Here is a 22339-nt window from a genome sequence, read left to right as displayed (position 1 = left end):
GAATGATAAGCTACAAAGAATGAAAGAAAGGAATGTCAAAGATAAAGGTACAAAGAATGAAGGGATGGACAAAGGGTAAGAGACTATAGAATAAACAGAGAATGAAGGAGTGGTCAAAGGAATGGAATGATAAAGTAAGGAAGGGTAGTAGTAAGAGTCAGCACACATATAGTCCATAGACAGCACCTCTGAGGGATGGAAGTCCCAAGTTCTAGTACAGAAGGGTGCAGAACTCTTAGAACTAAAGGTAAGAGAGTAGAGAATTGTAACAATTGTAAGGAGTTCCTTATTATAGATAAGGTAGTTCTGTTCTGTTATAGAGAGGGATTCTGATTAGAATACTATTAGACACTACTTTCCATTAATGAATTAAGACAGTACTACTCTATTTGTAAAGTTGGAAGAGTTAGCTTTGACTTAGAACTTGTCTACAACTGTCAGAACTGCTAATACAAGCTTGCTAGTAATAGTCTACTTTAGAGACTCAAACACAGACTGTTACTAATCCTCCTATTACTAAGGAACATTTTTGCTGGTGAGATTGTGAAGGAGCTAGACAATAGTACTAAAGTCTTAAATAAAGTATTAGTAGTAGTTTACAAACCTAAGGAATGCTTGGACCTGTTTCAGGTTCTAAGGTTGTAGCTAGTTCTGAACTGTAGTTACCTTTGCTAGATCCATACAGACCTCTCCTCTACTGATTACAAAGCTCAGATAATCTACTGACTCTTGTGTAAAAGAGTACTTTACTTCTTAGAGGAACAGTTTATTATCTTAGAGCTGTTGTAGAACTACTCAGATTAGTTAGTAATAGTACTCAACTGTCTGAGTAAAGATCAGAATGTTGTCTAGATACACACTAACATACTCTAAGTTAATCAGATCTGTAAGAATGTGATTCATGAATGACTAGAATGTTACAAGTAAGTTAGTTAGTCTGAAGAACATTACAGTCAGTTTGTACAATCCACAATTGGTTTAGAATACAGTCTTCTACTCATCTCTGTCTTAGATCCAAATATTATTGTATCCCTATCAAATGTCCAACTTAGTAAAAACCCTAGATGTATACATCTTATTAATGAGCTCCTGAATTAGGGGGAGTAGGTACTTGTTTTTGACAGTACTCTTATTAAGACAACAATAATCCTAGACTGAGTAAAGCTTTCTATCTTTCTTTTTTACAAAGAAGAAAGGGGAGACTATAGAGGACTTTAAGGGTTGGGTCTAGCTGTTCTGAAGATTTTCCTAAAGGAACTTGTCAAGTGCCTCCTACTTGTCTCTATTAAGTAGGTAGACCTTACAATCCTTAAGTTAGAAACCCTTAGTCAATTCAATTGTATAGTCCTAGAGACAGTGTTTAGAAAGCTAGTTAAATTCCTCTTTACTAAAGACTTTAGAGAACTCTTAGACAAAATCTAGCAGGCTAGGTCTATGTGTGTTTTAGAGTAGAGTTGTTCTAAGAGGGTTCTAGACTGGTTCTGTCTCAGACATCCTTCAGATTGACTCTATTCTGTCTTGACTAGAATATGTATCTATATATCTATCCTAGTTAAAGAAGAACAACTAGTCACCTTCATTAGAACTGTTAGTAACATTAGAAGTGTTTGTATCTACTCAGAACAGTAGTGTAAGGTAGCTACAAGACTTAGGACACTAATCAAACACAAGTGTCTACTTTAACTAGTCAATAGTAGGGTTGTGAGCCTTAAACCATTTGAATCTAATAAAGATGTCTGTCTTTCTAAGGTTAGTAACTCTAAACTCAATACTTTCCTTATGATTCTGAATAGTCATCTGTAGTTGGACAAACTTAGTAATCCAACTATTCTAGTTCAGGGTTCTGTCTACATTATATACTAGGATCAGAAGTAGAACATGTTAAGTAGAGAGGTAGTGTTTCTACATGAAGGCCTTATTAATGTACAAACTAGTGTATCTACTATCTACTAGAGCTATTGTTTGGATCTGGGGGGATCCTAAGAAGGGAGCTAAGAGGATAGGAACTTAGAGCTAGTACTTAGAACATTCTTAGATGAACTACTACTTGTTCTAAAGGGAATGTACAGCTTGTACAGTCTTGTTGTCTAAGAGGGTGAGTATATGTACTAACATTTCCTTATTAACCTCTCTCTTTCAACAAGGACAGACTTATGTTCTCAGCTGTAAACTCAGCTAAGACTATCCTTACTTAATACTATAAACAAACTACTAAGTAGTAAACAGGGCTAGGTAGTATTCTGAATGTTCTGAGATCTTAGAATGTAAAACTAGCAGGTCAGATTGTACAGATTTAGACTCAGATAAAGTGTAAAGAGAAGAATCAAAAGAATCAGGAGAAATAGGAGAACTATCTACTTTTGTTTTTAACTTTTTTCTTTCTAATAAATAATTTTGTTAATTTATTTTTTCTACTTTTTCTACTTTTTCTACTTTATTTACTTCTAATCCTATAGTGTCTATTGAATCAAAAGTAGCTATTAAAAAATCTGAGTCATAACCCTTTAGTACTACATTTACTGTTAGGCCTCTACAAAATCCTAGAGTATATAGTCAGAGTCTAAGAGTTCTAAGGTAGCTTCTGGATTTGTAGAAAAGGCTTCTTACTACAAATCCTGCTTGTCACTTGTTATTACTCTAATGACCTGACAGATGTACTGTTACTTCTGTAGACAGTCCTTAATTTGGTGCTCTGACTTTCTACAGGCAAAGTATACTCCTTACTTTTAGGCTTCTCTAATGTCTATTAGAACAGATTGATTGTGAATTATAGGTGGATCAATCTAAAGGCTCAGAACTGTTAGAGTCAGACACATGTACAAGTATTCTGTACAGACTTAACACATTTAGACTATAGCTTAGTCAAAGGAAATAGTGTACATCTTCTACTCAGTGTAAGTGACTAGTTCTAGTATTATTCTAAGAATCTTATTAACCAGTTCTGAGTAAAGAGCTTTTTTAAGTATTCTAATAAGGACATTATTAAACCTGAGTATGAATCCTACCTTCTGGGCTAGGATATTGAACTCCTGAAAGAAGGTATTAGTAGAATGTTTGTCCTATTATAGAGACACAAGTTTGTTCTGTATATTACACTTCTCATTTAGATTAATGAAGGAAGTACAGAGCTACCCTATAAATTCTGAATACAACTCATTGTTCTGAAGTTGGATCAGGCTTCCAATCTAATAGCCTTTGATCCAGTTCTGGGCCTAGGTGGCTGTATTACCTTCCTTCATGAAGGAGAGGACAAATAGGATACAATTGAGATTTGAGGATAGATTGGTTGAAACAGTAGCTACATATAGTTTGACTTAGTACTAGAAGTCCTTAAAGTGCTACTCATTAAAGTCTGAAGAGTAGGCTATATGTACTTTCTTTCTAGAACAGGTTATAACTTCTAGAATGATTAGAACAGGTTCTGAAGGGGCTGAGAGCATGTAGTTAGTAAAGGCCTCTTAGATAGAGGTTTACATGTATTAAGCTAGTTCTGCTTGTAACTACTAATCTGGTAGGACAGTAGGGGTGGCAGTCAGTGTAGGAGGGTCTATGTTTACACTACAAAGGAATTGGTACTAAACTAAAAGGGGTAATAAATAGAAGAAGAGTGGTAAAAGTTTAAAAGGGTTTAGAAAGTTTAAAATTTAAAAATGTAAAAGGGTTAAGACAAAGAAAAGAGATTGATACAATAGTAAGTACTAATGCTCAAAACATAAGAGAGTTGTAGGGTGGTAATAAGTAGTCTTGATCTAATGTCAGTAACAGTATAGAGGGGACCTAAAGGCTCAGCAAGGGGACCCAGGCTACAACTATCCTACACAACAGAAATATAGAACACAAGTACTAGAACATAGTCAGAACTTGTAGAACAGGCAGAGAGAGAGAGTGAGACAAGAGTAGAGTATATAGAGTGAGCCTAAGAGTACAGGACTACTTAGAGTAGACAAGATCAAGACTACAGGACCAGTCTGATCTTATACACCTATATATACTAAACTACACAAGAGTACTCAGGGAGTATGAGCCACTTAAGAATGATAAGCCACAAAGAATGAAAGAAAGGAATGTCAAAGATAAAGGTACAAAGAATGAAGGGATAGACAAAGGGTAAGAGACTATAGAATGAACAAAGAATGAAGGGGTGGTCAAAGGAATGGAATGATAAAGTAAGGAAGGGTAGTAGTAAGAGTCAGCACACATATAGTCTATAGACAGTGCTCCTGAGGGACAGAAGTCCTAAGTTCCAGTACAGAAGGGTACAGAACCCTTGGAACTGAAGGTACAAGAGTAGAGAACTGTAACATTATCTACAATATGCTCTATTATACAATCCTGAAAGTACAAATGAGTTGATTAGCTTTGTGCATCAGTTAATGTACATCAAGCACATATTATCTGTTAGAACTTGCCTGATTTTAGTCAAAGTGACAATATCCTTGTCCTGTTACACAATAAGATTCCTGCACACATACAAGCCAATATTATAGTTAATAATGCCTGTTTGGCACAAATGTTGTAACTATGTATGCCTGTGAGTTGCATCTCAGTACATCTCAGTACACAATCTGTTTCTACTATTAACCCTGGAAATGCACAACTGGTTCCTACTTTGACATGCTGTAAACAAAAATATAATAATGGTATTCAGAAAAAGTGTTGAACTTGAGTTTCGACAGTTGTGCTCACCTTTCTCCAAGGCACAAGTTTGGAACAGTTCTACAGAGGGGATGAGTATCCCTCACAATATAATAACAAGTGAGAACAGACAGGACGTGAGGCAGTGCTTCTGGTCATCTGGCTGTATAAATCATGATGATGTTGTAACCCAAAGTAAAAAGAGTGTTAGTGATAAGGTGGTGAAACGGATCCTAAAAAGGCAAATGTTGCAAAACTGCTTCAACGAATAACTGTGGAGCTTTGCAGTAGATGAAATCCGTGGAACTATCCATGCTTCAAGCTGTGTCTGTTGCATGACTACCGACCTACATAGAGTTCCTTGAAGACAAATAACTGGCGACGTATTGACAATTTCTGTCGATCAAACATGTGATCAATGCGACTGTAAAAGCTGCGAAATTGCGATGTAGAAAATAAGAGCGCCGAGGGGCCCGTGACTTGTTTTATTGAAGGATCTTGCTCTGCCCCAAATGGAATTATGAGCCGAAGCGGCAGACACCTAAAAGCGCTCGACACGGGACAATCGTTGATAGGACGAAAAATGCAAGCGAAATGCTGCAGGGAATTTGTGACCACGGAAGGCTATTACAGGATACTTCTGGGCCAATCAACACAAAGTAACAGATGAGCCCGATTTAACGGAACGAGTGATGGAAAGGCTACGGAAGAGTCTAGACCGTGAATGACGGTACAGGGATCTTCAGGGCGAGTCGAAGCAACATCGTGACGCCTGATTTCTTGAAATGGGTAACCTCGCGCGGTCTGAGCACGCTCGACGCGTCGCGATTTACTTGCTGCTCGCTGTGCGCGATGGCCAGAGATGTGGTGGGGCGGGTTGTTAGGTGGAGAGGGCGCGGGAGAAAAGAAGAGGGAAGGATCTGCTGATGACGTTTACCCTGTTAGTCGATGCTCCACAGTCTAAGGACCCTAACTCTCTGTAGGCTATGTTTCGTCCTTCCTGACATACCACCACTCCCGCCGTATCTCCTTCCGTCTGCCCTGTCCCTCCCTTTTCTCGTCTCTTTTCTCCCATCGTCGACACCATCGGCGACAGTGCTTTCGCAGTTAACACCATCGACGACGAGTCTCTCGACTAGTACTACTGGCGCTAAGCTCGATTGAGAATTCATCGCAGCACGACGCGTCGTGCCGCCACTCCCTCCCCCGTCTCCCTCCTTTCCGTCGTGGTGGATATATCCCAACACAATTCGCTAGACGACGATGACTACTCTGCTCCCGGTACGCCTACTTTCATTCCCAGCAGTATGCAGGAGTTAACCTATTTCTTTTTTTCTCCCGGATCTTGGGTTTTCCTGTCGTCAAATGTTTTCATAGAATTCGGGCATGAAGACCCTACCTACCTCTCCAAACACGGTTTCTCTGTCTCCGACTCCGACATCCGGCCATACGTCACCGGGCAGTCCGTCCGCGAGCGTAACCTCGACAGCACCGACTGCCTTGCCGAGCGATGAAGAGGTGGAGGCAGTGATCAAGCAAGCAACTTCGACCATCCCGACTCCTGATGGACGACCACCCCCCGGAAAGGACACGCGGACGCAGCTGTTTGCAGGAAACGTGAGTAACTCCTCCCTTGTCCTTCCCATGCCCATGCGTCTGGCAGTGCCACGCGCGCGTCTCCAGGAATGTGTTGGAGTGGAGCTGCGGAAGAAACGCCCTCGATGATTTCCGCTTCTCAATTGATCGAGTTCTCGTGGCTTCCCGCTAAATAAAGAAATTCGGATCGGCTTCTGACGTGTTTATTTTTGTGTTTGTCATCGCGTTATCCAGCTTCCCTATCGCGTCCGCTGGCAGGACCTCAAGGACCTCTTCCGCCGCGCCGGTACCGTCCTCCGCGCTGACGTTTCGCTTAGCCCCGACAATCGCTCGCGTGGCTATGGCACCGTCCTCCTCGCGTCGGCAGAAGACGCTGGCCGTGCTGTCGACATGTTCAACGGCTACAACTGGCAAGGTCGTGTGTTAGAAGTCCGCCTCGACAGGCTCGGAGCTGTTCCTGGTGCAGACATGGATGCTAATCCGGCTGCTATTATCCCGGGAGCACCGTTACCCGGCTTACCGATAGGCGTGAACATAAACGGGCTGAATGCAAGCCTGGGTGGAATCGCATCTGTCGCGTTGAATGGCGTACATGTTCCTTCGCCGCACCCTGCTCTCTCAATTGTTGCCCAACAGTCTTCTGGAACTCCTCAGGGCATTGGCGCAAGCCCTATTCCCCCTCCTCCAAGTTCCTCTCTTTCTACCACGTTACCTAGTACTTTCTCATCCAATTCACCAATTAACACACTTAACCCCGGGCTACTAGCACTTCAACAACAAGAACGAGAAAGGGAAGATGCGTTATTAAACCAAGCGGCAGCTCCGGCCCTATCTGGGCTTGGAGGTTTAGATCCATACCTTGGGTTGGGTCGCGGATTGAGTGTAGACTTTGAAAAGGAGCGTCCCAGGTCGAACCTTGGCATGCGCAGCCTTTTCGTTGGCAATGTAAGTGTGCATATATGCACTTTTGGGACTTCAATAATCTATAACATTTTGCCCTATTAGCTACCGTTTCATTGTCAGTGGCAAGATTTAAAAGACCTGTTTCGACAAGCAGGCACTATCCTGCGAGCTGATGTATCGCTGGGTCCGGACGGACGCTCAAGAGGGTTTGGAACGGTAACATACGCCAACGAAATCGACGCAGAAAGAGCAGTAGCAATGTTCAACGGGTATGCACTTCTGTCTTAGTATTCTATTCTGGAGTTCATGAAAAGGTACAGGTTCGATTACAATGGTCGTGTGCTTAAGGTGCACTATGACAAGTTCAGTGCACAGTCTCCGCTTCCTCCACCGAACTCGGCGCATCCCTCGACACTTGCGACTCCTGTGCAGACGGGAGCGGCTTCCACGCAAGCCACCATTCGTCAGGCTATACAGCTCCAACAACTCGTCGCTGGTCAAACGCTTGATCGCTACGGTAACTTAAGCAACGCCAGCGCGAACAATAGTAGCAGCAGCAACGGCAGTGTTGGCAATGCCAGTGGATTTGCGACGCCTGCACAGGGGCAAACACTTGACTCAAGTCTACAGGTGTTGCAAGATTCATTACAGAGGCGGTCGTCTCTGACCGGATCTGATGCGCAGTCAGCAACGAGTACTACCTTACAACTGGGCGAATCGTCTGCCTCACCATTCAGCCATCATGTCGTAGGAACTAGTCCAGGCCTTGCGGAGCGTCGACAAAAAGTTCCTCCTCCAATTGGATCCGTACCAGGGCCCTCCAGTCGGCCCGGTTCAGGCTCTGGCGCAAATGCGGAAGGCCGAAGTGTTAACATGACGAGGGCGGCGGGTACGTCGATAACAAATGAGGCTAGCACTTCACCGTCGTCACCAACGAAGCCTAAGAGACCAGCTGGTCAGTCTTTGCCTGCTTCGTCGGCATCAGCGCCCGTTGCAACGTCAGGTGAAGTTTCATCTCCACCATCAAAACGACCAGCAACATCATCTGCGGTGCTGACATTATCATCTGCTGGAGCGTCAGCTTCTGCATCCCCTTCAACATCAACGTCCAATCATTCATCACAGGCTTCGACTGCATCTTCCTCTACTTCGCCGCGCTCATCACATCCAGCACATCCTGGTCCGATCTCGCTTCCGCCGCCACCAGCGGTGACATCATTTCCCGTCTATTCACCTCACCATCATCCCCTTTCCCCACAAGGCCATCCTATGTCTCCTCCTGCTGCCGTTTATGGAGGTTATGCCGCCTACGGGCCAATGAGTCCGATGCATCCGTACCCGCTTCCAGCTCATATGCACCCGCATAATATGACTCCACATGGACTACCGCCAATTACACCGAGTATGCCAAGCTTTTCGTTCGTCCCGCAGCCTTCGCCGGGTGGTGCGACGGGCGGTAGCAGCGCGATTCCTCCAACACCTGCGGAAGGTGGTGCACTTCCGCAAGGTGGATATGCGTCCGGGCCACCTGGTGAGTCGGGTACGGAGAGAGGCATGGGTATGATGCCGATGATGAGCCCGCCGATGCACTTCCCTCATCATGTGTTCCAACCATTCACACCTGGTGCAGCTATGAGTCCGGGTGCGTACTACGGGCGACCCAATGGAACTGCTGGCCGTGGGTCGTATCTAAACCCTGCGGTCGGCTCACCTGTTCTTGTTCACGCGCCATATGGATTTCCCCTTCCAGGGAGCCAACCTGGTAGCCCATATTATCAGCCTAATCCTAATGCGGGGCCTTATGGTGAGGAGCCAAGTGGGTACTTCCCTCCTGTCAATGCTGCACCTCCGCAAGCACCGCGACATGAAGGGTATTTCCCACCCGTTTCTGCACTCGGAAGCTCTGGACTGGCAAATGAGATTTTGAGAGATGGAAGCACAATGAACATGGATGGATATAACACAGATGCTCGAACTGCTCACGAGCGGAATGATTCTGGCTCTGCGCAAACGAGCAGCGAGAATGTTAATGGAGAAGATACAGATGCTGAACGTGCGAGGAGTTCCAGCTCAGGTGCGACATCATGGCGATCGAGTGACGAAAATGCAACTGCAGATGCTGCTTCGGCGCTGGACGGGTTGGCGAATGACATTGCGTCTGTTAGTATTGGCTCGCCACCCAAGGCGCGACCCTCGAAGTGTGGAAGTACGTCGTATGCTGCCGCAGCAGCGTCAGACGCAAAGAAGGGTTTGCAGCGCACGGAATCTGATGACGCCGCGAATCATCGACCTGTAGCGCGTCATGGTAGTTTGGACTCAGAGAGTGCGCAACGGCCTGCTGTACCGCACAAAACTCACTCTGATGAGGGCCGTACACACGTACGGCTGAACGTGGATGGGGATGCCATTTCGTGATTCAACTCTCCTCGTCCTTCTTTCTTCTAAGCTATTATTTTCTCTTGGTCACCAACATCATTGCATTGCATCTATTTACTGCTCCTTCTAAGCACCTTTCCATCTTTCATATTCAAATCATCATCACCATTACTTGGCTGCAGTTGTCGTTTGCGTTGTTTTGGGGAGATTCTGTCTCTTACTTATTTTGTTCTTAGACTATCCATTTTTTGTCATTTTTATAGTCATCATTCATTTTGTACGTTTTCAGGCAATTTGGAAGTTTGAGGTTTGGGGGCTACATATCTCTTGTCTTTTCTGTCAGTGACCTATATCCGTCGTGTTCGTGATTCTTTTGGGCTGTCATTTTGAATATTGGTGCATATCCTCTCCCATTTCCCGTTTCTTTGCTAAGTTGTCTCAAAATGTCTCCTTTTATGCGTTCTGCATTAATCATTCGTCGGGGGTCCTTTGTGCATTTCACTTTTTGTGTCCGTGTTATTTGCATTGCTTTCTGTTCGTCACTTTCTTTTCCTTTTTCTTTTGTCTTTTTTCTGTCTGTGGTCAGATCTTGTCTTTTTATTTTTCTTGTGTCGTGTAAATAGCTGTTTACTTCAATGAAAAGCATCATACGGAAATATTTCCAGAATTTCCAGACAAATTGAGGAAGTTTGTAAACGTATCGTTGATAAGCTTTGTAATTGAATTATTGATTGACTTGTTTGGTCGTGGCACGGTACGGTACGGTATAGCATAATTATTACCCAGCATGGGCGTTTTCGGTATTCGCACGTGTACACAATTCCATAAGATTGTTGTATGAACTACACAACCTTTCCACGTATCGTTGATTATCTCTCGTGCTGAGTACTAATGATGGCTGCGGAAACGCCTTGTTTGCCTTGTTTGGACATGTTTTCCATCTTCAGCGTACGACTTCCTACGTACACAATTTCGATAGAAGCGCGACCGGCTCCGTAGCTACGTTACAGCCTGGCCCGCGCCGACGCTCCGTCTCCTTGTTCCCTTGGTTTGTCGGCGTTCCTGACGTCTCGTGAGAGTTTCTGATGTCTTTTGGTGAAATGTCTGAGAAAATACTCGAGGCTAGAATATAAAATGCCGAAGGGAGGAACTTGAGATCTCTTCCTCCCATCCTTATTCTGTTTGCTGACTGGTTCAGTCTTTGCCTCTGCTGTACTTTCTTTCTTGACCATTCACTCTGCCTCGCACTCCTTCTTTTCTCGTATCGTGTTTCCTGCTTTAACGTCTCTTGGCACTTGCACCGGTTGCCCCTTCGTTTCTCAAATCGTCGTTGCCTTCTGTCGAAGTTTTTAAAGAGACCGTGTATCCTACCTCGCGCAAAGATGTTCTTCAAATTCTTGTCGATTGCATTGTTGGGTGTTAGTGCTGCAGCGGCGCCGTTGAGTTCGCGTCAAGAGACAGTGTCGAACGTCGTTTGTTCAAATGCATCGTAAGCATTTCTTTATAACGGGAATCAGAGAATATTAATATCGTTAATATGGGTTTGGAATTGCGTCTTCCTAGTGCACTTGACTCCCACACTGTGAACGTTGCGCTGCTGCAGATTTGTGGTGGCATCGCAGGTTCGATCGAATTTTGCCAGGGAAATCCGACATCGACGACGGGCGACTCTGGGAACGTGAGGTTTACGATTACGCCTGTTGATAAGGGTGCGACGATTAATATTTCTAAGGGTCGTTGGGAACGTAAGTCTCCCCTTCCCTTTTCCCTCTTCTTCCTTTCATTTTGACGTCTGCGTGATCTGTGTGTTATGCTCACTGTTTTCCTTTTGATTTTTCTTGGGTACACGTGGAATTTGGATTCGAATGCTACAGAGGGCATCAAGGCTGCATTTGCACAGTGCGGCCAGGATATACCCTTCACGGCTACGTTCACGGGTGGTGCGAGTACGGGAGATGTCAATGTCAAGTTGGAGCAAGTTTAACGCGTGTTGCGATGAATATCCCTGGCTGTGAGATGCTTAATAGGAAAAGGAGAGTACTCTGGGATTTCCATTCTTTTCATTTTGTTTTTCTGTTTCCTTGGGAGTGTTTTGGGTTTGAGTGGTCATGTTTTTCTCGATAACTAGTTTCTCGGCAATCTGGGAGCATATAACAATCCTGAAGATTTGGTATTCAGATGGCAGTCTCTGAACAAGCAGAGATTCAAGCCCGGACGTCCAAGTCTTGTAAGAAACCTTGTAGCAGCACGAAAAGTTCTTCAACGTTGTTTTCTTGCTGGATCCAATGACCTGTATCCTTGATGAACGCGATCCCCTCATTCCTTTCTTTCATCAATGGACAAACACGCCTCAACTGATCAAGTGCACCGGGATATTGGAAGGGACACCAATCCTTCTCTGCAGAAACGAACAAGGTAGGCACCTCGACTTTCTTTTGCGCAAAGAGTGCGAGTTCGGATATGTGATCCTCGTCCGAGAGAAATATGGAGTCGAGTGTGTCACTCGCGTGTCCGAGCCTTGAAGCAATGCGATATCGGTTCAATCCACCTTGGAAGCCTGTACGACCATATTCACCAGCGTAGACGTCAACATCGGCATCACTCATCCATGCACGGCTTCGTTCAAGGGCTTCTCCACGAGGAAGGTACTCGCCTACTGTGGTCAGCATGCTCTTTCCTCGGGGCATGAGATAATAAGGCGGGAGTCGAGAGAGGTCCACCAGGCCTCTTAATTCACAGGGTTCCTTGTACTTCTCAACGTCAGAGTGAGAGGAAGAAGAGTCTGGCCAGCACGCGGACTTGATGTGGAAGTATGTACGGAAGAAGTTGTGGAGTTCCGTGGTTGAGAGATCGGTATGCATCTGTTTGTTTGCTTGTGGAAGGGAGTAATAGTGCTGGTAATACATGCGCGGTGGGTCGAGCTTCGCGAACATCGCATCCATGGCAAGACTAGGGTGCAAAACTTTAGGCTGACTTCCAGCGGCGACCGCATCCATATAAGACGTGCGATTTGGCATGTTAAACGGAATGTCGGGTACACCGAGGAACGGCGCACTCATCATCACGAGGCTTCGGAAAAGATCAGGTCGAATAAGTGCACACGAGCTCGCAGTAATAGATCCAGAGTCGTGACCCATTATACAAGAAACTCGTTCATAGCCCAAAGCATAGACAAACGCAACCGTGTCGCGTGCGCGGTTCGAGAAACTGAACGGCGCGAGCGGGCCGTCATACGTGTAAGGATAGCCGCTTGAAGAATTCCCAGTGCCATTGGTCAGATTGGGTATGGTGCGTCCAAACCCGCGTTGGTCAATTGCGACAACGCGGAAACCAAGGTCGGCAAGCGGGCGCATTAACTTGCGCCAGGAGTACGCAAGTTCGGGAAAGCCATGGACCAAGACAATGAGAGGTGGCCTGGTACCATCAGTCTTGGTCTTATTCGGAGAGGCATCGAGGAAGTGCATAAGTAGGCCATTAACTGCAACGTATTTTGACTCGATGCCCTGGGGGAGGGGTAAGGGAGGAAGGCTCGAGTTGATATCGGTAGGCATATAGGCAGGGTAGTCGTTAGATCAAGTGGGTTGCTGAGTAGCTCGCACTATTCCTACGGCCCATCTTGAAGTCATATACACAATCTATTAATGATGTGTGAGTACACTTCCGTTCGGAGGTTGATCGGAAATAGATCCATCCAAATTTATTCATATGCAGTCAGCCAGGTTACGAGATAGCTGCAAGTAAAGTCTCAAACGATTAAATCAGTGAGCCCGTGAACCATGCGCCTTTTACAGCGATAACAACCTTCCTCTTTGTGAAATCTTTCGCTTGCTTTCGATGATTTCATAGCAATTTTCATGGGTAGATTAGCACAGGATGTGCCAATTGTAAGCTAAGCAAGATTGGATGTGGTTTGAGTTGTGGTAGTCTTACTCTGCGAGACGCTTGAGAGGAAAGACAGCTTCGCAGGGAGACACATTTCGTTTCGCTTTGTTTCTCGAATATGAATTGTGTTTCAATGGCCTTGTTAGTTCTGATAACCTTTTATCTTGATAATCTGGAGCGTACAGCGTTAATCAGCAGATTTCATATTATGCCTGAGGAGTCCTGGAGATTCGCTTGTAAGTAAAACGCAAGATAGCAGTTTCTGAACAAGGAGGACCTCACGTCTGGACATCCAAGCCTTTTAAGAAACCCTGCAGCAACACAAATAAATCATTGACGTTCTCTTGCTGGACCCAATGGCCCGCATCTTTAATAAATGCAATCCCTTCGCTCCCCTCTTTCATCAACGGGCAAACACTCCTCATCTTATCAAATGAGCCAGGGTACTGGAATGGGCCCCAATCTTTCTCTCCAGCAACGAAGAATGTAGGCACCTCGATCTTCCTTCGTGCGTAGAGTGAAAGTTCGGACATGTAATCTTCATCCGAGGCGGAGATGGAGTTGAGCGTGTCACTTGCGCGTCCGAGTCTTGTAGCAACACGGTAGCGATTCAATCCGCCCTGGAAGCCTGTACGACCGTATTCGCTGGTGTAGACGTCAACGTCCCTGTCGTTCAGCCATGCACGGCTTCGTTCGAGGGCTTCCCCGCGAGGATGGTACTCGCCAACATTAGCTGGCATGCTCTTTCCGCGTGGCATAAGATAGTAAGGTGGGAGTTGAGCGAGGTCCACTAGGCCTTTCAATACGCGGGGTTCTTTATACTTCTCAACATCGGAAGGAGAGGAAGACGAGTCTGGCCAGCATGCAGACTTGATGTGGAAGTATGCACGGAAGAAATTGTGGAGATCCGTGGTTGAAAGATCGGTGTGCATCTGTTTGTTTGCTTGTGGAAGGGAATTGTAGTGCTGGTAGTACATACGCGGCGGATCTAGTTTTGCGAACATCGCATCCATGGCAAGGCCTGGGGGAAGTGCTTTAGGCTGAAATCCAGTAGCAAATGCATCCGTGAAAGACGTGTGGTTTGGCACGTTGAATGGCGTGTCTGGTGCACCGACGAATGGTGCACTCATCATCACCAGGCTTCGGAAAAGGTCGGGTCGAACGAGTGCACACGAGCTAGCAGTGATGGATCCAGAATCGTGTCCCATGATACACGCGACGTGCTCATAACCTAACGCATACACGAACGCAACCATATCGCGTGCGAGGTTTGCGAAGCTGAACAGCGCGAGCGGACCGCCATACGCGTAAGGATAAGTAGAATTCTCGATGTTATCGGATAGATTAGGTACGGTGCGTCCAAACCCGCGTTGGTCCATAGCGACAACGCGAAAGCCAAGGCTGGCAAGTGGGCGCATTAGTTTACGCCAGGAGTATGCGAGTTCGGGAAACCCGTGCACCAAGACAATGAGCGGCGGCATGATGCCATCAGTGCTGGGCTTGTTCGGAAGTGCATCGAGGAAGTGTACAACTAGGTCGTTCACCGCAACATATTTAGACTCGATGCCCTCAGGGAGGGGTAGAGGAGGAAGGTTCGAGTTGAACTGGGTAGACATATAGGCAGGGCAATCGTTTCGTTAGATTGAGTGCGTCGCTACACAGCTGGCGCCGTCCTGGTAGCACCTCTTGTGAGGTTCATGTATATACGATCTATTTATGAGACGGTGAGTAAGCATCGTTACAAGGTTGAACGGAAATAGATCCGTGAGTATGTTCATGTGATGTTAGGCAGATTACGCGTTATCTCCTAGTAAATCATTGGCAAATCAAACGAGTCATTTAGCATTTACCCGAGTTTCTCCATCCTATACTCTTTCCCTAGTCACCATAGGTATGTTATCAAGTTGGACATGGAAGAAGGGAAGCAAGGAACGTTCGTCGCGTGTTTATTAAGGTTATGGGCAAGATTGACGCACGTGACCAGTGGCACTACCGCGTGCGACGAAACGGACGCAACGAGATGGCGACTCACTGACTCAGGAGTACTCCAATAATACACGCACCCCTTAGGCATGCTCTTCGGAGAGCACGGCTGTCTTGTTTAGACTCTACCATCTCTCATCTGTGTCTTCTTGTCTAATTACCGCTTTCCTCTTCTATTGAGAGCTGCAGAGGAAGCCTTACAGTTGTGGAACTAGACGTTAGAATTCCCAGAGGTCCTTGTTCTCCACTCGCACTCGTTCTGTGCCTCTCAATCAACAACGGCCTCCACAATGGCCTCTGAGAGCTTCATTTCTAGGCTAGGGTTCTTCTTGCTTGCGCTTGTTCTGCTTGCACGCCTATCTCTTGGTTCCCAAACGATTCTGAACCTCGACAACGAAGTATCCATCGAAAATGACATATTAACAGCCGCACGCGAGGCCAACACAATGAAGAGCTGCAGGTCATGTCAGGCCATGCTTATCCCTCTGAAGCGTCTTGCAACTATTGGTGACGGTAGTTTCGTTTCTTCGATGACACGCATCTGCAAAGTGCGCAAGGTGGGGATCCGTCTCGTGCATCTTGTACATCACGTGAACTTACGAATTTGTGGACTTTCAGCTACAAGATCCGGACATATGCGAAGGCGATATCGGCGCGCAGGGACCTATCATCGCACATGCTTTGCGAAAAATCTCTGTGAACGGCCGTACCTCTCGTCTCTTCTGCAACGCGCTCTTCGGAATGTGCGACCTCGAACCGGTTGAGCCCTATGATATCGTTTTCCCCGATAGCAACACCAATTCGCGTCCAACTGGGGCGAAAGTGGTGTCATCAAATCGCAAGCCGATCCAAGTGGTGCATCTTAGCGACGTGCACATTGATCGCGAATATTTGGTAAGCAGCTATCCCCGCCTAGCTAGATTGTTCTTGGCAAATTTATTCTCTGTATTTTTAGATTGGTTCGGAAGCAAACTGCACGAAATACATTTGTTGTAGAGATTTCTCTTCCAAAGACAGTGAAACAGACAATGAAGTCAAGCATCCCGCGGAACCGTTTGGCAACAAGCATTGCGACTCTCCTATCAGACTTGCAAATAGTATGCTACATGCTATCAACGAGTTGGTTCCGAACGCTCGATTCACCATTTCGACTGGTGATGTTGTTGACCGTGCGTATTATTATTTCTCCATTGGTTCTGGAAGTGCTAATTGTAATTGATAGATGCCAATTGGCTCCTCTCACAAGAGCAAGTCTCAAGTTACGGCTGTACAAACAATATACTGATATTGGATGACCTCTAGGATTGTCGAGGGAGAACTACATGGCTTCCATGAGCAGCTTTTCGCAAATCTCTCTAAGTCTAATACATTTTATGGCTCCATCGGTATTAAACATTCAATATTATGTTCATTTGTTGATTGGCTGACGAGCTTGTCTAACCAGGGAACCAGTGAGTTCGACTTAAAGTTTAAACGTTTGCGGCAAACTAAAGATACCTCATCGCTGTCAGTGATGGCTACCCAACGAATGAATTCCCACGCTCAACATCTGACGAGTCCGATGGTTCCAAATGGGTCTTTGATTTGCTAAGCAGTGACTGGACGGTTCGTCTGAAAGTGTATCTACCAGTCAACTGAATTATATTGATTTGTGATGGTATCAGCGTTGGATCGGCGACGCAGGGGCTTCATCCGTCCAGCATACATCCGGATCATACGCAGTTGTACACCCAGACACAAATTTGAAGTAGGAGCACTTGAAATTACATGTCGAGGCATAGCTGAGCCGGTTTCAGATTGATTTCTATCAATACACAATATTGGTACAAATACAAGTGCGCTTCTCATGTTCCTGGTGTATTGCTGCATTACTGACGTATGCTTCCAAGTTTCTGGCTATACGACAGTGATGAGTTCCAGTGCGCCTATATCTGTTGTCCAAATTACGTGTAAAACTGAAATTAGCCAAAGGCCAGATCCAAATGGTCTTCTGGCTTTCCTTGTGTCCGAGTTGGACGCGGCTGAGAAAGCCGGGCAACATGCTTGGATTTTTGGTCACATTCCGCCGGGCGGGAGTGATGTGATGCGGGACCAGGTGAATTGAACATGTCCGTCTTGAAATGACTTGCGATCTGACGTAGGGTCCTATCGAGTCGAATTATTACAACCAGGTAGTTCACCGATATCACAAAACTATTGCGGCGCAGTTCTTTGGACATACGCATGTTGACCAGTTCCAAATCGCATATACGAATTATTCGGATCAGAGAGCGGATACAGCAATGAGTTTCGGTCTTGTTGCACCATCTTTGACTCCTACCAGTGCATTGAACTTTCCTTACCATATCGTCAAACGAATGGATTACTGAAATATCTGTACGTAGATGGTAACCCTGCATTCACCGTCTACGATGTAGATCCTGATACCTACGACATCATGGATGCCAAGGTCTATATTGGTAAGAAAACTTGATTTTTTTAAACATTACCCGGGCAAAAAATAACTATTCTATAGCTAATATGAGCAAACCGTTCTATCACAACACACGTCCGTATTGCTTATTCTTGATGATCGAAATATACTTATAACGTGTCGAAATAGCCAAATGGGAACTCTACTACAGCGCACGAGACACTTATGGGCCTCTCGTGGCCTCCGTTCCTTCAGAATCCGAAGACAAATCGTTACAAGAGTCCTATCCTACTTCTGCTCCACTAGACGCTGCTTTCTGGCATCGCCTAACGGAGGTCTTTGAGTCCGATAACGCGACGTTTGCGAAGTACATGGAACGGATGGTCCGAGGTGCTTGGCCGCGAAGGTGCAGTGAGAAGTGCCGCAATGTAACGATATGTGATATTCGAGCTATGCGAGCGGAGGACAACTGTGTACGTTTGTTCTCTCTGCATGATCGGTTATCGGACCTCGCTAATCTGTCTTGCCGCACCGTCCAGTTCCACCAGAGTCTGAATGAGATTGTAATTCCTCCTCCTGGTCGGCACATTAACTCACCGTACGAGCTGTCAGACCAACAGGCGACAGACGTTGATGCGCATGGTGCTTGTGAAGGGAGTGCGATTCCCCTCATCATGCGACGGCTTGTATCGTGGGCAAATTTAGACTCGCAGAAGTAATGGATTGACTAGGCATGCGATAGATATCGACATTTTCGTTCGATTACATAGATTATGATGATTAATTCTCGGACTCTTTATTTGTGTATCACCCGCACGAATATGTATGCTTTGTATTGTTATTATGATTTGTATCGTGTCTCTCGAACGATTGTATTCTGGCAGGTTTGTTTGTATGGGCAGGGTGCTTATTCAGCTTGCACGTTACAAATGAAGAAATCATAGATTCCGTTCCAGTTGGGCTTGCCTCACACCCCTCATCCGTACAGCTTGAACGTGTCCCTGAAAAAAATGCCTAAGCAAAGTCTTGAGTGCCTTAGCGGGACGGAAATTCAATAATAATAATGCTTAGGAGCACATGCGTTACACGAATTTTCATTGGTTGAAATGGTCTTACTGTGCTCACCTACACTATAGGTTAAGACGTACCCTCTATAGTCAATAGTACTCTATTATTAATATACATATATTCCTTTACTTAGCAGCTTTAAAATCGGTAACTAATCATTAAATTATTACAAGATAGAGAAGTGGCTCCAGGGTATACCTTAAAACCTATGACAGATAAGATTAAAAAAAGCTAATTAGAATAAGTAGTAGTATTAATCTTTTCTATAAAAATATTTTAAGCATTATTGTTTGATGAGTAAGCAACATTGCCTTTAAGAAAGATGTGAAACCAGTTTGTTCATCTTCAGACTTGAGCACTTAGAGACCAACATAAGTATGTAATTGTTACAGTTCTCTACTCTCTTACCTTCAGTTCTGAGGGTTCTGCACCCTTCTGTACCAGAACTCAGGACTTCTGTCCCTCAGGGGTGCTGTCTATGGACTATATGCATGCTGACTCTTACTACTACCCTTCCTTACTTTGTCATTCCATTCCTTTGACCACCCCTTCATTCTCTGTTCATTCTATAGTCTCTTACCCTTTGTCCATCCCTTCATTCTTTGTACCTTTATCTTTGACATTCCTTTCTTTCATTCTTCATGGCTTATCATTCTTAGTGGCTCATACTCCCTGAGTGTGCTTGTATAGTTTAGTATATATAGGCATACAAGATCAGACTAGTCTGGTAGTCTTGATCTCATCTACTCCAGGTAGTCCTGTACTCTTAGGCTCACTCTATATACTCTACTCTTGTCTCACTCTCTCTCTCTGCCTATTCTGTAAGTTCTAACTATGTTCTAGTGTTTACATTCTGTATTTCTGTTGTGTAGGATAGTTGTAGCCTGAGTCCCCTTGCTAAGCCTTTGGGTCCCCTCTATACTGTTGCTAACATTAGATCAAGACTACCCATTACCACCCTACAACTCTCCTATGTTTCAAGCATTAGTACTTACTATTGTATTAATCTCTTTTCTTTGTCCTAACCTTTTTACATTTTTAAATTTTAAACTTTTTAAACCCTTTTAAACTTTTGCTACCCTTCTTCTATTCATTACCCCTTTTAGTTTAGTGCTGATTCCTTTGTAGTGTAAACATAGACCCTCCTACACTAACTGCCACCCCTACTGTCCTACCAGATCAGTAGTTATGAGTAGAACTAGCTTAATATGTGTAGACCTCTATTTAAGAGGCCTTTACCAACCACATGCTCTCAGCCCCTTTAGAACCTGTTCTGATTGTTCTGGAAGTTACAACCTGTTCTAGAAAGAAAGTGTATGTAGCCTACCCTTTGAACTTCAACAGGTAGTACTTTAAGGACTTCTAGTGTTAAGTCAAACTATACATGACTACTACTTTGACTAATCTATCCTCAGATCTTAATTGTGTCCTATTTGTCCTCTCCTTCATAAAGGAAGGTAATACAGTCACCTAGACTTAGAACTGGATCAAAGGACATTGGATCAGAAGTCTGATCTGACTTTAGAACAATGAGTTGTACTCAGAATTCATAGAGCAGCTCTGTGCTTCCTTCATTAATTCAAATAAGAAGTGTAATGTATAGAACAAGCTTGTGTCTCTATAACAGGGTAAACATTCTACTAATACCTTCTTTCAGGAGTTTGATATTCTGGCCTAGAAGGTAGGATTTGTGCTTAGGTTTAATAATGTCCTTATTAGAATACTTGAGAAAGCTCTTCACCTAGAACTGGTTGATAAGATTCTTGAGATAATGCTAGAACTGGTCACTTACACTGAGTGGAAGACACACACCATTTCCTTTAACTAAGCTGTAGCTTGAATGTGTTAAGTCTGTATAGAACACTTACACATATGTTTAGCTCTGACAGTTCTGAGCCCTTGGATCAATCTGTCTGTAATTTGTAATCAATCTATTCTGATAGACATTAGAGAAGTCTAAAAGTAAGAAGCATACTTTACCTGTAGGAAGTCAGGACACTAGATTAAGGACTGTCTGTAGAAGTAACAGTATATTTGTTAGGTTATTAGAGTAATGACAAGTAACAAGCAGGATTTGTAGTAAGAAGCCTTTTCTGCAAATCTGGAAGTCACCTCAGAACTCCTAGACCCTGACTATATACTCTAGGATTTTGTAGAGGCTCAACAGTAAATACAGTACTGAAGGACTATAACTCAGATCTTTTAATAGCTACTTTTGATTCAATAGACACTGTAGGATTAGAAGTAAATAAAGTAAGAAAAGCAGAAAAAGTAGAAAAAATAAATCAACAAAATTATTTATTAGAAAGAAAAAAGTTGAAAACAAAAGTAGATAGTTCTCCTATTTCTTCTGATTCTTTTGATTCTTCTCTTTACACTTTATCTGAGTCTAAATTTATACAATCCAACTTACTACTTCTGTATTCTAAGATCTTAGAATGTTCAGAACACTACCTAGCCCTGTTTACTACTTAATAGTTTGTCTATAGTATTAAGTAGGGATAGTCTCAGCTGAGTTCACAGCTAAGGACATGAGTCTGTCCTTGTTGAAAGAGAGAGGTTAATAAGGAAATGTTAGTGTATATACTTACCCTCTTAGACAACAAGACTGTACAAGCTGTATATTCCTTTCAGAACAAGTAGTAGTTCATCTGAGGACATTCTAGACACTAGCTCTAAGTTCCTATCCTTTTAGCTCTCTTCTCAGGATCCCTCTAGATCTAAACAATAGCTCTAGTAGACAGTAAATGTATTAGTTTATATATTAATAAGGCCTTTATGTAGGAACACTATCTCCCTACTTAATGTGTTCTACTTCTAATCCTAGTATACAATACAGACAGAACCCTAAACTAGAATAGTTAGATTACTGAGTTTGTCCAACTACAGATGACCATTTAGGATCATAAGGAAAGTATCAAGTTCAGAGTCACTAACCTTAGAAAGACAGACATCTTTATTAGATTCAAATGGCTTAAGGCTTACAACCCTATTATTGACTGGTTAGAGTAGATACTCACATTTAATCAGTGTTTTGAGTCTTGTAACTACCTTACACTACTGTTCTGAGTAGATATAAACACTTTCAATGTTACTAACAGTTCTAATAAAGGTGACTAGTTGTTCTTCTTCAACTAGGATAGATATGTAGATACATATTCTAGTTAAGGTAGAACAGAGTCAATCTGAAGAATGTCTGAGACAGAACCAGACTAGAACCCTCTTAGAACAACTCTACTCTAGAATGTATGTAGACCCAGCCTACTAGATTTTGTCTGAGAGTTTCCTAAAGTCTTCAGTAAAGAGGAATTCAACTAGCTTCCTGAATACTGTCTCTAGGACTATGTAATTGAATTGACTGAGGGTTTCCAACCTAAGGATTGTAAGGTCTACCTACTCAACAGAGACAAGTAGGAGGTACTTAATGAGTTCCTTTAGGAAAATCTTTAGAATAGCCAGATCTGACCCTTAAAGTCTTCTATA

The 22339-nt window shown here is 44.0% G+C and overlaps 6 protein-coding genes across 6 annotated transcripts; 3 read left to right on the top strand and 3 right to left on the bottom strand.

Annotated features, from left to right (window-relative positions):
* Positions 1-5176: 5176 nt before the first annotated feature.
* Positions 5177-5807, bottom strand: FOMMEDRAFT_160917 (uncharacterized protein; the record flags this gene model as incomplete). The annotated part of the gene is made up of 3 exons (XM_007270536.1): positions 5177-5275; positions 5341-5558; positions 5645-5807. The coding sequence occupies 3 exons, from the start codon at positions 5805-5807 to the stop codon at positions 5177-5179; spliced, it is 480 nt and encodes a 159-aa protein (XP_007270598.1).
* A 214-nt stretch (positions 5808-6021) lies between these two features.
* On the top strand, positions 6022-7422 carry FOMMEDRAFT_94605 (RNA-binding domain-containing protein; the record flags this gene model as incomplete). The annotated part of the gene is made up of 3 exons (XM_007270378.1): positions 6022-6252; positions 6466-6825; positions 7237-7422. 3 exons carry the CDS (start codon positions 6022-6024, stop codon positions 7420-7422), a joined length of 777 nt encoding a protein of 258 aa, XP_007270440.1.
* A 3282-nt stretch (positions 7423-10704) lies between these two features.
* FOMMEDRAFT_23189 (uncharacterized protein) lies at positions 10705-11665 on the top strand. The gene is made up of 3 exons (XM_007270310.1): positions 10705-10999; positions 11074-11255; positions 11385-11665. The coding sequence occupies exons 1-3, from the start codon at positions 10893-10895 to the stop codon at positions 11492-11494; spliced, it is 399 nt and encodes a 132-aa protein (XP_007270372.1). The 5' UTR covers positions 10705-10892; the 3' UTR covers positions 11495-11665.
* A 49-nt stretch (positions 11666-11714) lies between these two features.
* FOMMEDRAFT_31371 (alpha/beta-hydrolase) lies at positions 11715-13061 on the bottom strand (the record flags this gene model as incomplete). Its single annotated transcript, XM_007270333.1, has 1 exon — positions 11715-13061. One exon carries the CDS (start codon positions 13059-13061, stop codon positions 11715-11717), a length of 1347 nt encoding a protein of 448 aa, XP_007270395.1.
* A 468-nt stretch (positions 13062-13529) lies between these two features.
* On the bottom strand, positions 13530-15014 carry FOMMEDRAFT_23188 (alpha/beta-hydrolase). Its single transcript, XM_007270309.1, has 2 exons — positions 13670-15014; positions 13530-13614 (listed from the first exon to the last, which is right to left on the bottom strand). Exon 1 carries the CDS (start codon positions 15006-15008, stop codon positions 13671-13673), a length of 1338 nt encoding a protein of 445 aa, XP_007270371.1. The 5' UTR covers positions 15009-15014; the 3' UTR covers positions 13530-13614; position 13670.
* Positions 15015-15469: 455 nt separating this feature from the next.
* On the top strand, positions 15470-18601 carry FOMMEDRAFT_170608 (sphingomyelin phosphodiesterase). The gene is made up of 16 exons (XM_007270535.1): positions 15470-15932; positions 15994-16269; positions 16331-16548; positions 16602-16622; positions 16678-16760; positions 16820-16826; positions 16887-16980; positions 17040-17122; positions 17172-17210; positions 17265-17294; positions 17347-17470; positions 17529-17697; positions 17760-17834; positions 17891-17923; positions 17978-18261; positions 18328-18601. Exons 1-16 carry the CDS (start codon positions 15666-15668, stop codon positions 18505-18507), a joined length of 1983 nt encoding a protein of 660 aa, XP_007270597.1. The 5' UTR covers positions 15470-15665; the 3' UTR covers positions 18508-18601.
* Positions 18602-22339: the final 3738 nt, after the last annotated feature.

This window comes from Fomitiporia mediterranea (assembly GCF_000271605.1).
Source record: "Fomitiporia mediterranea MF3/22 unplaced genomic scaffold FOMMEscaffold_13, whole genome shotgun sequence".
NCBI lineage: Eukaryota > Fungi > Basidiomycota > Agaricomycetes > Hymenochaetales > Hymenochaetaceae > Fomitiporia > Fomitiporia mediterranea.
The sequence above is the reverse complement of the archived record's forward strand: the minus strand, read 5'-3'. Positions and strand labels throughout refer to the sequence as shown.